Below are 13,829 nucleotides of genomic sequence, written 5' to 3'. Positions count from 1 at the left end.
ACACAACCTCACACACACACCCCTTATACACACTCTCACCCACAGACCCCTCACACACACCCCTCACACACCCCTTACACACATTCACACACTCCTCACACATACACCCTCACATACCCCTCTACATGCACTCACATACACCCCTCACACACAGACCCCTCACGCACACCCCACATACACACCCTCACACATACACCTTCACACACACCCTTCTACACACACACACCTCACACACAGACCCCTCACACACTCACACACTCCTTACACATACACCCTCACACACTCACACACCCCTTACACATATACTCTCACACACACCTGCACCCTCACACACCTCTCAGACCCCTCACACACACCCCTTACACACACCCTCACACACACATTCACACACCCCTCACACATACTCCTCACTCATACCCTCACACACACTCCTTGCACAGACCCCTCACACACACCCCTCAGACATCCCTCATACACCCTTACACACACATCCTTCACACACCCCTCACACTTCTCACACACAACCTCACACTCCTTGCACAGACCCCTCACACCCCCACACACCCCTACCTCACACACACTCCTTGCACACACCCCTCACACACACCCTCACACACACCCTCACACACACCGCCGCACCCCTCACATACATCCTTACACACATGCATCCCTCTCCCACACCCCTCATGCACCCTCCCACACCTTCACATACTCCTGACACATATACCCCTCATACAATTCTCAAATTTGAATACGCACACCCTCACACACACACCCCTCACACACACAAACCCCTCACATGCACAAACCCCTCACACACACCCCTCACACATATACACACCCCTCACACATCCCTCACACACACCTCTCACACACATTCACACGCACATACACAGACACAATACTGGCAGCCAAATTCACAGCATGGTGCATCCATCCCACCCTCTTCCCGAGCAAAGGGACATCTGTGCGCAGCTGTTCTTGGCCTACACTCAGAAACAGGGAGGGTGAGGAGGTCTTGGCAAAAGGCAAAGAGCCAGAAGGGCTGGCTCCTAGGAGGCAAAGGCCTGAGCCTCTGAACTCCCTCCTTCCCAGGCTACAAAGATGTGGGCCCGTACAGCAGCTCTAGTGCCAGCCTCTGACCTCCCCTGGCCAGAGGTCCAGCCTCTTCGGCTCCTCACCACCCAAGGACAAACCTGAGGCCACTGCCTCTTATGCTCCAACTGGGAGTGCAGGGCCAGGATCATTTTTACAGTCACAGTTAAATGCAGTAAATTACCTCTTTTTACGTGCCAGTGACTGGCATTATTAATGTTGCTTTCAGTAAATCCATAAAAGAAGAAGTCAACAAGGAGACCCAAGAGGCATGAGTGGGTCAAATAAGTAAGTCGAGGATGTGGAATACTCCCGGCAGCAGGGCCAGCATGAGGTGAGAGGCCTGTGGTTTCTAGGGACACCCCTCCAGGGGCCTCAAAATAAACTGCCTGACTCCTCACTCGGGTTGGTATCCTGCTGCCTCTGGCTCTTCTGCCACATTGCAGACTGGCACCAAGAAACCTGTGTCAGCCCCAAGGTTCTATCCAGAGCCCTACAATATGAGACCTGAAATTAGACATTCTGGAATCTAGGCCAGATTCCAGCCAAACTCTGCATTTTACAGATGAAAAAACTAGGATTCCAAAAGAGGGAGTGACTTACCCTAAGTCCACAACTAGTTAGCGGCAGAATATGGCCTGGAAGTGCACTGGGTGGAATGTTCTTCCCGCCTCATCCCTACCCCCTGCACTGCCTGAGAACTCCTAGTCATCCTTCAAGCCACAGCTGGGGGTCACCTCCTCTGGGAAGCCTTCCCAGCCTCCCCTTTCCTTCCAGTTAGAGCTCGAGACTCTCTGCTTGCAGAGCCACAGTTCATTGTACCACATAACCTTGTTAGTGAGCCCAAATCAGGCTGGAGCACTCTGGCTCCACCTCCACACAGTGGGCACCTTGCATAAGGAAGAATGTCTGGTTTATCTTGCATCCTCAGTCCCTGGTGCTTAGTAGGGCACAGTCAATATAAAATCTAATTAAGTGCACATCTTGATCAGCACCCACCACTTGACCCTCTCATCTCTCTTTTTGTCTAAACAACTAAGATACTCTCCATACCGCTCACTTCAACATTTAACAGCTTTCTAAATGCTTTTATGTTCCCAACTAGACCACAGGAACTGGTACACATGTGGCCGATTTCTCCCAGATGGCCTAGCCCAGTGGTTCTCAGTCTCAACTGCAGGTTGGCATCACTGGGGCTTTGGCCCCATCCCCCATACCTAGGTCTCACCCCAGGCCACCCCTCTGGGAGTGGGACCCAGGCATCAGAATTTAAATTCCCCAGGTGGTTCCAGAATGTAACCAAAGTTAAGAAACACATTTCTAGAAAAAATATGATACCAGAAACTATTTGTTGATTCAGCCAGTTCTGTGTGTGTTCAAGTGAGTGCAATTATAGAGAAAGACAGAGAGAGACACACACAGCGTGACAGAGAGTAAACAAGAAAAAGTTTACTTGGCAGTGTGTAGACTTGGTTCCTCTCCTTTGGCACTATTGACATTTTGGGCCAGATAATTCCGGGTTGTGGAGGCTGCCCTGTGCCCGGTGTACAGTGTTTAGCAGCATCCTTGGCCTGGACCCACTGGGTGCCAAAAGCAATGCTCCACACAGGTGTAACAACCAAAAATGTCTTCAGATATTGTCAAATGTCCCTGGGGATGAGGAGGCATAATTACCCATGGATGAGAACTACTAGCATAGACTAGCCACCCAATAATTGACTGCATGTTTGTTTCACATTTCAACTGTAAAACCTATGACCACTTTTCCACACTGGACTGAGTGCCTGAGGATTCTGAATATTGGATCAAGTGTCTCTGGGAGGGACATGGAGGACGGGATGGTGGCTCAGCAACAAGTTCTGAGGCAAGAAGGAGTTACATGGAAACCAATCAGATAGGTTCAAGGCAGTTAAGAGGAGCAGGTGGTGGTCAAGCCCATAAAAGATGAGCAAAACAAACCAGAAAAAGCCAGATATTCAGTAAAATTGCAAAGTTGGAAGCAAGCAGAGGGCTGTCAAGGATTAAGGGAAGTGACGACCACAAGTGGGAAAAGGCAAACAGAGAAGGAGCTTTCAGAAGTTTTTGAGCAGGGGAAGGACCACGCAAAATAGGGTTTTAGGGCCAGAGTCTAGCCTGGCATGTAGGCTGGCATATGGACAGGGTGCAGGAAGGGTGGGGGGCAGGGAGCTGGGCTGCAGCAGTTCAAACCCACCTGTTCACCCACACCTACAATGCCTCAGTTAGGACAAAGACTGTTATTCCACAGACAGAGTTCAAAAGAGCCAGGTGCAGATGCTGGCACAGAAAATGTCAGGGGGCAGATGTGGGAGTCATTAGAGCTGCCTCTCGAGCACCTTGAGCAGGAGCCACTGCTTTGAGGACCCTTCAACCAGCTCCCCCAGCCCCTGCCAGGTCCCTGAGGAAGAGCTGCAGAATGGCTGCTCCAGGCATCTTGCCAAAGCACAGGGGGCCAGCCAGAGCTCCCCGACAGGATCCCTCCCTCCAGGCATCCTCCTCCCCATCACAGTTGTGCACATGCTGCCCCCCCTTCACCCCACCCCCTCCTCCTATGCCTCCCCCACCTTGGTCTGCCACCCCCACTCTCTTGGCTTCTCTATCTCTCTGCATTCCTTCTCAGCCCTTTCAGGGTTCCTCTTCCCCTGCCCACCTCTGAGTGTTGGTGACCCCAGACTTTAATCATGGGCCTCTTCTCTCATTGTCTCAAACTCTCTAACACCCAGACCTGTACTCCCCCCACTTGAAAAATCCTTCAGTTGTTCTCTACTAGACACAAGATAAAACTCAAGGTACTCAAACCTGTCTCGATCTTGCCCTGCCCACCTCCCAGTCCCCTCCAACCTTGCACTTAAATATTCTGAGCTACCTCTTATTCTCCAAAAAAAAAAAAAAAAAAAAAATTAAAAGCCACATCTATCCCTAACAGCCTGAAGTCATCTGTTCTTAAATCATACTGCATAGCAGCCATTTGCTTACTTCTGTCTCCACCACAGACTTTGAGCAGAAACCTACAGCCCCAGAACCTAGCAGGTACCTGGTACTTAATACTCAGAGGAGTACTTACCATTTGCTGAGCACTTTCTAAGTGCTTTCCTAAGAAGTACTTTGTTTTACCATCATAAAATAATTATTTTACATTATTATTTATAATAATATTATAGTAATATCAGCAATTGTATTTATTATCCCCATTTTATAGATGAGAGTACTGAGCTACAAAAATGTGAAGAAACTTCCCCAAACTTACCCAGTTAGAAAACAGGGAGATTCAAACCCAGTCTGACCCCAGAGTCAGCACTCTTCATCACTGTGCAATACTATATCTTAATAAGAACCTTTAAACAAAATAATCAAATTATGCATGAGATTTTGCAGTGAATGAAGGCAAATGCTACTGCAGCTCTTTCTGAGCCTCAATATGGAGATTCAGGGAAGACAGGATAAGCATCGTGCCCAGATGAAGGGGCCAGGATGGGAGACCAGCCTGACAGACATGGCTTCCCAGACATTCTAACTTTGCTGGGTCACTGCTACTTCCCTTCATTGCGTGGCATTTTAGCCACCAAAGTCACTATCATTTTAGCAACAGGAGGAAACAAGCCAGGCCTGAATTGGGTCCGGGGCCAGCTAGCAGGGTCTAGTAACATCTACTCACAGAAAGCCTGGTTCAGAAAGACTAGGCAGGTGGATATCATGACCCCACAGGGCAGAAGTAAGGCCAGAGACCAAAATCAGAGAGATGAGATCAGAGCAGAACTCCTCGGGCAGCTGGGGCAGAGATTCTCCCTGCCTGGACAGACCATCATTGACCAAGGATGCTGGTCCAGCCTGCCCCAGGGCCTAAGGGAAGAGGCAGGAGATGGGCTTAGCATTGGCTAAAGGGAACAGCTCTCCACCAAGCAGGACAGGGGTGACATTCAGCAGCTCTCTCCAGATTCTGGAACTCCCACCGTTGGCCCCATTATTTCTATTTTAAGTTACCCTGTTCACAACAGGTGAGTCAGGCTGGCACCTCCAGAGGAGAAAATGCATAGGTAAAAGATTGAGATTGCATGTATCTTATACCTGAAACTCTAACCGAACCCCCAATTAGCAGCCTATGCTGGGACCAACACCTAGTTTCATAATGAATCGCATTCAAATGATCACATTTTCTTTAAAACCGCCAGAGCCAAGCACTTACCCGCATTGGCTCGTCGGGGAATCCAGGTTTGCTTGGTCTATCCTGTCGCCGAGATCTTAGGAGCTGTTTGGCCTGCTTCTCCATCAAAATCGGGGAGGTCTCTGGAAAAGTCGGGAAGGTGCCTTAAGGACGCTCAGGTTCAGGAGTTCATGAGCCATCTCAGCAGTCCAAGGCAAAAGATTTGCAAGTTCAATTTTGGTTAAAACACGAAAGTTATTTCCCGGGGACCTGTCCCAAAGGACGCAGCATTCCAGAGGGCTCAGGAAGCAATTCTGAATTGTTTCGAACATAGTTAACTCAGAGCAGAAGTTGCACAACCTAAACATATTTACTGATTGCAATGGTCCATCTCTTTAAAAGTGAGGATTATTTTAATGGATCTTCAGTTCACTGGTCTGTGTCTCTTAGGCTTGCTTTCATGGAAGTTTTTTTAATCCTCAATACACTAAATCAAGTTTAAAGTCATTACTGGAAGATGCCCAGTGATAAGAAGACTATGTTAAACTTGATCATCACAACCCCTCAAAGGAGATAGTACAAAAGTGCTTTGATAATTACGTGCAAATTTTAAAAGACATTATCATAATAAAAATATATCAAATTTTGGTGATCTCATATAAACTCTAAAATAAGCTATCAGAAGCTGAAGATTTATCAGCATTTTTGAGAATTAGTGCTCAAATACATTTCAAGATTTTTTAAAAAATATATAATGTAACTTTAATGATAAAAATTCTGGAAGCCGGCTCTTATGGAAAAAAAAAGAAAAGAAAAAGCATTGAAATATCTATATACCCTATATATTATTTAAAAATTTTTAAATTAACTGTTAAATAGACTATTATTTATCATGTCAGCATAGAAATAGACTGTTTTTGGAGTCAGTGCTCACCTGAGAAGACAGTCAGTAAGGTAAGAGACAGCACGAGCACAGGCAATGTCTTCATCCTGCCTTGGTTCCTCTGCCTCTTGCTGAGTGAATCCTCCCAGATGGACTCAACCAACTTGAAGGAAGCCCCGCCAGGTTCTGCACTTGTTTATGCTTTGACTAACGGGACTTACTGTATGATGCTGAATGTATCTGACTCTGAGCGTTTTAGTAATGACCACTGAAATATTTTCCTCTGAATTCCTGTAAATTTTTATCCTGAGGAAGGAAATTGTTACTCTGTAATATGACTTTCAGAGTTTGAAATTGAAAAAGCAACATGTGATATTCACTTCATTTAAACAGACAGATAAGCACCAGACAGACGTTTGTGAGTGTTTCTCTGGAGTTTCCGTTTATACTCCTGTTTCATTGAGAATTCATGATCTATTACACATTTGTATCTTTTATGACATTTTTCCAAAGCCCATTCACCAGTCTAATTTGATCTTCCCAATAATCTCAGAGGTAGGCAGGAAATTAGCAAGGGGCATGATGAGTGGGGGAAAACAATTTTCAGCTGACTTTGGAGACAGAAAAACAGAGTTCAAATCCTAGCTTCAATTTTTTCTAGCAATGTAACCTTAGGTAAGTGACTTACCCTTTCTGAACTTCAGTTTCCTACCCTGTCAAAAGGAGATAAGAGCACCTACCTTGTGGGGTGTGATAAAGGATGAGGGGAAAGCTATGACCTTCGTGGCAGCTAGTACTGTTCATCATCCATTTCCATTTTACAAATAAGAAAAGTGAGATTCAGAGATGTTAAATCAAGTTCAAGTTCACACATTATGGATGCCAAGGTAGAGCCTAAGTCTTCTGTCTTCAAACCTAGAACATGTGTTCTTCCTAAGAAGCCCTATAACCTCAGGGACAACTCCTCATGTTTTACAGGGCCTCACGCAACATGCTGTCATAAGACTGGAACTAGCCAGATTCAAGGGTATTTTTAAAAAGACAACAAAAGTTTAAGAAGCTGAAGTCATTTCAAATTCAAATCATCTATAAATATCACATGAAGAAAGTTTCCTGTTTTGATTTGCTTTGGTTTGGTTTGGTTTGGTTTTGGGATAGGGGTCTCACTTTGGGTCTCACTCCAGGCTGGAGTGCAGAGGTTCACTGCAGCCTCTAACTCCCAGACTCAAGCGATCCTCCCACCTCAGCCTCCCGAGTAGGTGGGACTACAGGCACACACTACGACACTCAACTTTTTATTTTTTTATTTTGTAGAGACAGGGTCTCACTATGTTGACCAGGATGTTTTCAAACTCCTAGGCTCAAGTGATCCTCCTGCCTCAGCCTCCCAAAGTGCTGGAATTATAGGCATGAGACACTGCTCTCAGCCTAAGAAATTAAATAGGTGATTAAAATATGTCTGGAAGGCATGTGACATTTATTTGGATAAAATTCGGTATTCAGAGAGATGATCTGATGTTTCTGTGGTCACTTTGCCAGCTCAAAAGAAAACAATACCCTATGTGTATTTCTCCAAATTTATGCTAATGTGTAACTGATATTAAACCTGAATGTGCTGCCCACACAATTGGCATAAAGATATTTTGAGCAGATTGTAAACAAAAAACAAAAAAAATGCAATGTTAGCAAAGTTGTCTCAGATGTTCACTTGCTAAAAAAAAAAAAAAAAAAAAAAAAAAAAAAAATTTTTTTTTTTTTTTGAGAGAGGGTCTCATTCTATTGCCCAGGCAGAAGTGCGATGGTCCATTCACAGCCCACTACAGCCTCAACCTCCTGAGCTCACGATCTCACATCTCAGCCTCCTGAGGAGCTGGGACTACAAGTGTGCATCTCTATGCCCAGCTGATGCTTTTTCTTTTTTGCAGAGATGGAGGCTCACTATGTTAGCCAGGCCGGTCTCAAACTCACAGGCTCAAGTGATCCTCCTGCGTCAGTCTCCCAAAGTGCTGGAATTACAGGCAAGAAAGAACTGCACCTGACCCATTTGCTCAAAATTTGATATTTGATTTCATGCACTCTGCTGCTATTAACATCCTTCTGTTTTCACATAATTTTCAATAACTAAGGAATTTTAGAAGCTTTTTTTTTTTGAGACAGGGTCTCCCTCTGTCACCTAGGCTGGAGTGCACGAACTTCAACCTTCCAGGCTCAAGAGATCTTCCTACCTCAGCCTCACTAGTAGCTGGGACTATAGGCATGTGCCACCATGCCCAGCTAATTTTTGTATATGTTCATAGAAATGAGTTTTGCCATGTTGCCCAGGCTGGTCTCAAACTCTTGAGCTCAAGCGATTCTCCTACCTTGGCCTCCAAAAATGCTTGAATTACAGACATGATCCAACACACACAGCTAGGAGCATTATTTAAAAAAAAAAATTGTCACGTTAAACAGCTTGAGTTTTGTATGTGTATATTCAAATTTTTCACTCCTTTTACTCTTTGTGGTTGGATAGAACACTATTTTTATTATATCAAATAAATATCTTCTGTGGACCAGAAAAAAAAATCTATACTTAGCTATAAATTTCTAAGGTATCCAATGTAAATTTACAATAAAAGTATTTTTTTGGCCAGGCATAGTGGCTCACACCTATAATCTTAACACTTTGGGATTCCAAGGCCAGAGGATCACTCGAGCCCAGAAGTTCAAGCTTGCAGTGAGCTATGATTATGCCACTATACTCAAGTCTGGACAACAGAACAAGACCTTGTCTCAAAAAAAAAAGTACTTTTTTAAATTTTGCAACTTTTATCTATATCAGCACTGTCCAATAAAAACATAGAGAGCCACAGATGCAAACAACATATGCAATTTAAATTTTTTCAGTAGCCACTTTTTTTAAGTAAAAAGGTTAAATATTTTCATATTATATTTTAACATGATGAAATATCCAAAATATTATTATTTTAACACATAATCAATATAAACAAGTTATCAATGAGAGATTTCATATCCTTTTTTTTTGTACTAAACCTCCAAGATCTGGTGTAGATTTTACACTTACACATTTCAAGTGCTCGGTAGCCACATGTGGCTAGTGCTACCATATTAGACAACATGCGTCTAGATCCTTCCGTCTCTATTGCCACCACCGAAGTCTAGGCCACTGTTTCCCTCACCCAGCTTCTGGCATCAGGCTCCCAAATGGGATTCTAGTTTCCCTCCCGGTTCACTTCAATCCATTCCCCAGGCAGCAGCAAGGATGAAATAGAAAGTATCAGTCAGACCTCGTCGCTTCCCTGCATAAGAATCTTTCCTCATCTTCCCATGAAAGTCAGAATAAAATTAAAATCCCTACCAAGCACGACAGGACCCTGTGTTATTTGTGCCTAATGCCCTTTCCAACCTTACTCCAACCACTCCCCTCCTGCTCACTGCCATCTGGCCACACTCACTCACTTTCAGCTTAACAAGCCCACTCCCACCTCAGGAGCTTTGCATGTGTTTTTTCTCTCTCTTTTAATAACTGGATCCATCTCATCCTTCAGGTTTCAATTTGAAATTTCTCCTACTCAGGAAAGCCTGCCCTTACCAGCCTTCTTAATAAAAAGTTCTCTGCCCCCACCACCACCACTACTCTCCATCTCACAGCATTCACCATAATGTATACATATTGCATTTATTTGTTTACTTTTTAAAAATCTGTCTCCTTCATTGCTAAGCTCTAAGCAAGCTTGTATTATTTTTATAATTTTTAAAGCATAAGGAAACCTCTGGTGGACTGGGGTGGTGAGACTGGAGAGTCGGGGCCTGTATCACACCCTGGGAGGCTGCCGCAAGGTCTCAGGTGGGGAGGGCCGTTCAGGTGTGATACTGGCAAGGCCATCAAATGCCCTTCAGCTTGGCCTCTGGATATTGTCCCAAAAGAAGCGAAAGGGGGAAGAATATAGAAAGATCGAAAGAGCAAAGTGTCTTATTGTTGAGTGTCACTACAGCGATGAGATTTCTCTTCTAAACCCCATCCCCCGCTCAGGAAAAGCCCAGCGGGATTACTAGGTGAGTCGGCAAGGCTCCCAGGAGAAGACGCAATTCCCAATAAATCCACAAGGTGGCAGAGCAGAGAGTGGAACCAGGGACAACTAAGATCGGGGAAAGAGCTCAAGGCCACCGAGGTTAATTATTCAACAAGCTGCCAGCGGCTCCAGAGAATCACTGGAGGTGGAGAGAGAGGGTGCTGCTGCACCTAAAACTATTTCCCTATTTTTATTTTAATTAATGTACTACTTGAAGGCATTCATCAGATATTGTGGCCTAGGAAAGCGGTACCGTAAATCCTCACAACATCATTGCTGATAAATTCTTGGAAACTGCGACTTTAAGCCAAAGGGTCCAGAATAAACCAATTTTACCATAAGCTAATTGATATGCACAAGAGGTGAGTTCCTACGGCATACTTCTGGTCACAAAACATCACCAAACTTCTAAATAAGGACCAAAAACATTTCTAATATCAAACATTGAAGGCTATACTTGTATTTAAGAAAGATTAATAAAAACGAGTAAGATAGTTATTAATATTTACCCACTTATCAAACTCCACACAGTCAGGCCCGGGGCTGGAATTAATTTTTTTTCTCATCAACATTGTAATGAAACAACGTTGAAGGAAACAATGTTATTTGAGGACCTGCTGTGTTACCTACTTGACAACATTTAAAAGCCTGTAAAGGAAGAATGCTACCACCCATATTCACAACATGCAAACACAACTTTTTGTTTGGGTGAGTTTCCTTTTTTTTTTTTTTGCAAGGAACTGTCCCATTACATGGATATTTAAGGGTCATTGACAAATGGCAAACCCAACATTCTAGAGTTCTACATGTCATCACACTGAACTAAAGAAACTTTAGAGACAAGAGAACTTTGTTTTGTTTTTGTTTTTTGAGAGAGGATCTCACTCTGTCGCCCAGGCTAGAGGGCAGTGGCACAAGCATAGCTCACTGCAGCCTCACCCTTCTGGGTTCCAAAGATCTTCCTGCCTCAGTTTCTCAAATAGCTGGAACTACAGGTGTGCACTACCACGCCCAGCTAATTATTTTGATTGATTGATTGATTGATTTTTGTAGAAACAGGGTCTTCCTATGTTGCCCAGGCTGGTCTTGAACTCCTGGGCTCAAGTAATCCTACCACCTTGGCCTCCCAAAGGAACATTTTTTTAAGTATAGAAAAATGCCAAATCTGTCCCCATCAAGAGAGTTACAATGTGTCCACATCCTTTAGGCCCAGGGTCAATTAAATAAATTCTAGGCCGGGCGCGGTGGCTCAAGCCTGTAATCCCAGCACTTTGGGAGGCCGAGACGGGCGGATCACGAGTTCAGGAGATCGAGACCATCCTGGCTAACACGGTGAAACCCCGTCTCTACTAAAATACAAAAAAAATTAGCCGGGCGAGGTGGCGGGCGCCTGTACTCCCAGCTACTCGGGAGGCTGAGGCAGGAGAATGGTGTGAACCCGGGAGGCGGGGCTTGCAGTGAGCTGAGATCCGGCCACTGCACTCCAGCCTGGGCAACAGAGCTAGACTCCGTCTCAAAAAAATAAATAAATAAATAAATAAATTCTAACAGTCCTTTCCATAGTTGCTTTCATCTTTTTTACTGTCTACCTCACATATACATTGTAAAGAATTATATGTACATTGTAAAAATATGGAATTTATAGTCTAGTTGGTAAACTAGACTACAGTATTTTTAAAGTAGTGATAGTAACTTTAAAGTAATGATAGTAACTCCATAAGCTGTGTGTGGTGTTTATAGGTCTAGATCCTGCCATCTCTATTGTCACCACCCACATCTAGGCCACTGTTATCTCTCACCTAGCACCAGGCTCCCAACTGGCATCTCAGCTTCCCTCCCTGTTCCTTCAATTCATTCTCTATGCAGCAGCAATGATGATCTTCATGAAATAGACATAGAAAATATGTTAGACCTCGTCACTTTGCTTCCCTGTAAACATTTATTTATAGGCACACTGTGCAGGCATATGTTAGGTTTGGGCAGCTGTGGAAGGTTGAATTATTAGCATCCATTCTTCACCAGCACCCCAAATTTATGCTGTCTGACACATGACTTTGCAGCCCGTGCCTTGACTTTGGACTCAACCAAATGACGTTTTGGGCAGTGGGATGGTGGCAGACATGACACTAACAAGGGTGTGAAATGGTTTGTGCAGTTAAGTGTGCCCTCTGGCATGTCTGCCATTGCTACAAAAAGACCTTCCTGGTTGGCTACTGCCCCTTCAAGCTGAGTCTCAGAATTAGCTTACATGCAAAGTAACTAAGAAAGGAGCCAAGTTTATGAAGATCTGTAGCTTAAAAGATACCCATTCAACCCAGCCCAGCCTAGTTCAGCTGACTTCCAGCTACCACAGCCTGAAGCAGAGCCACATCACCCGCAGATCCCCGAGAATAAATGACGGTTATTTTAAGCCACTGAGAATAGGAGTGGTTTGTTACATAGCATTACTCTGACAATAGCTAACTGATACAGGGGATTCTAGTGGGAAGGTTGGTGTGTCCAAATCTGGGTGCTATTGCATCTAATAATAGGGTCCTGCCAGAACATTCATTCAAAAGTGACTGAGAGTCTATTGTGTAGGCAGTGTGGTATAATGGTTATGACTGTGGGCAGCAGAGTCATCAACAGACCTGGCCTTGAATGCTGATTCTCAAACTTATTACCTGTGTTACCTTGGAGTTGGCTGACATTGGAGAAATTTCTTAACTTTCCAAATCACTATTTTCTCACTTATATTAAAAAAAGAATTATAATAAAATTCACCTCATAAAGTTAATATTTAAAAGAGATATGTGTAAAGTTCATGACACATAGTAAAAGTCTACTACTTGGAAATCATTGTATTTCTTTCTCATCCTTCTCTATGCCAAATCTCTTTGCATATGCACCCTATTTTGTAAAAATGTTTTGAATGACTAAAGATAGATTAATTACACATATTAAGATACACAACTTTATATATTGTTGAAATAAAAATATATATTTATTAGAAAAGAAAATATGGTTCATTTCTAATGTGAGTTGACTTGCCCCCTGTGCCAACACCGCAGGCCCTGGCTTCCCTTTACATATCCTCAGCACTTGTACAGGCATACACCCCTTCCTGTTTGCAGCAGCAATACAATGGTAAGATGTTTTGGTCTTGGACAGGGCCTTTCCGGCCTGCTGCATGCCTCCACAAGTGGACTATAATTTCTACTCTGGGTCCAGGATGTTGGCCTCAACTATGTCTGCCCAGCAGGTGAGGACAGCCAAGGTCAGCATCATGTTCCCAATGGCCAGTGTCAGGCCTCTCTCCAACCTAAACAGGGACAAAGGAGCATTGGCACAGGCAGAAGAACGTAAGATGGGTACGAAAAAACATACCAGGCGAGTGAACCATGCACAAAATAATTTATAAAACCACTTCTAAGGCTACTGTCATAAGACATTTCATTCAGGGAAAGTGTTAGGCCTCTAATTGGAAGAGAAAAGCTCTAGTTCTGGGGAAAAATACTGAATTGTGTCATTTTTCTTGGTGGGATCTCCGTTAGGATGATTAAGCTTCAGAGAGGTTAGGAGACTCTAGCAGTGCTTCTCAGACCATTAGGTGCATTAGAATCACCTGAGGTTCAAGAGA

At 44.0% G+C, this 13,829-nt stretch overlaps 1 protein-coding gene across 2 annotated transcripts in view; it reads right to left on the bottom strand.

Annotated features, from left to right (window-relative positions):
- The window catches only part of C16H17orf67 (chromosome 16 C17orf67 homolog), a 42,970-nt gene that overhangs the window by 18,431 nt on the left and 10,710 nt on the right, over positions 1-13,829 (bottom strand). The window contains exons 6-7 of one of the 2 annotated variants that reach the window (XM_050764811.1): positions 6,189-6,443; positions 5,297-5,397 (exon numbers count right to left, since the gene is read on the bottom strand). In XM_050764811.1, the coding sequence (XP_050620768.1) occupies positions 5,297-5,397; positions 6,189-6,243 (156 nt within the window). In that variant the 5' untranslated portion in view covers positions 6,244-6,443. Of the gene's footprint in view, positions 1-5,296; positions 5,398-6,188; positions 6,444-11,747; positions 13,512-13,829 lie in introns of those variants that run through there. The other variant, XR_007720379.1, reaches the window with a different exon arrangement.

Source organism: Macaca thibetana, chromosome 16 (genome assembly GCF_024542745.1).
Source record: "Macaca thibetana thibetana isolate TM-01 chromosome 16, ASM2454274v1, whole genome shotgun sequence".
Classification (NCBI taxonomy): Eukaryota; Metazoa; Chordata; class Mammalia; order Primates; family Cercopithecidae; genus Macaca; species Macaca thibetana.
This window is presented reverse-complemented; position numbering and strand designations above follow the sequence as displayed.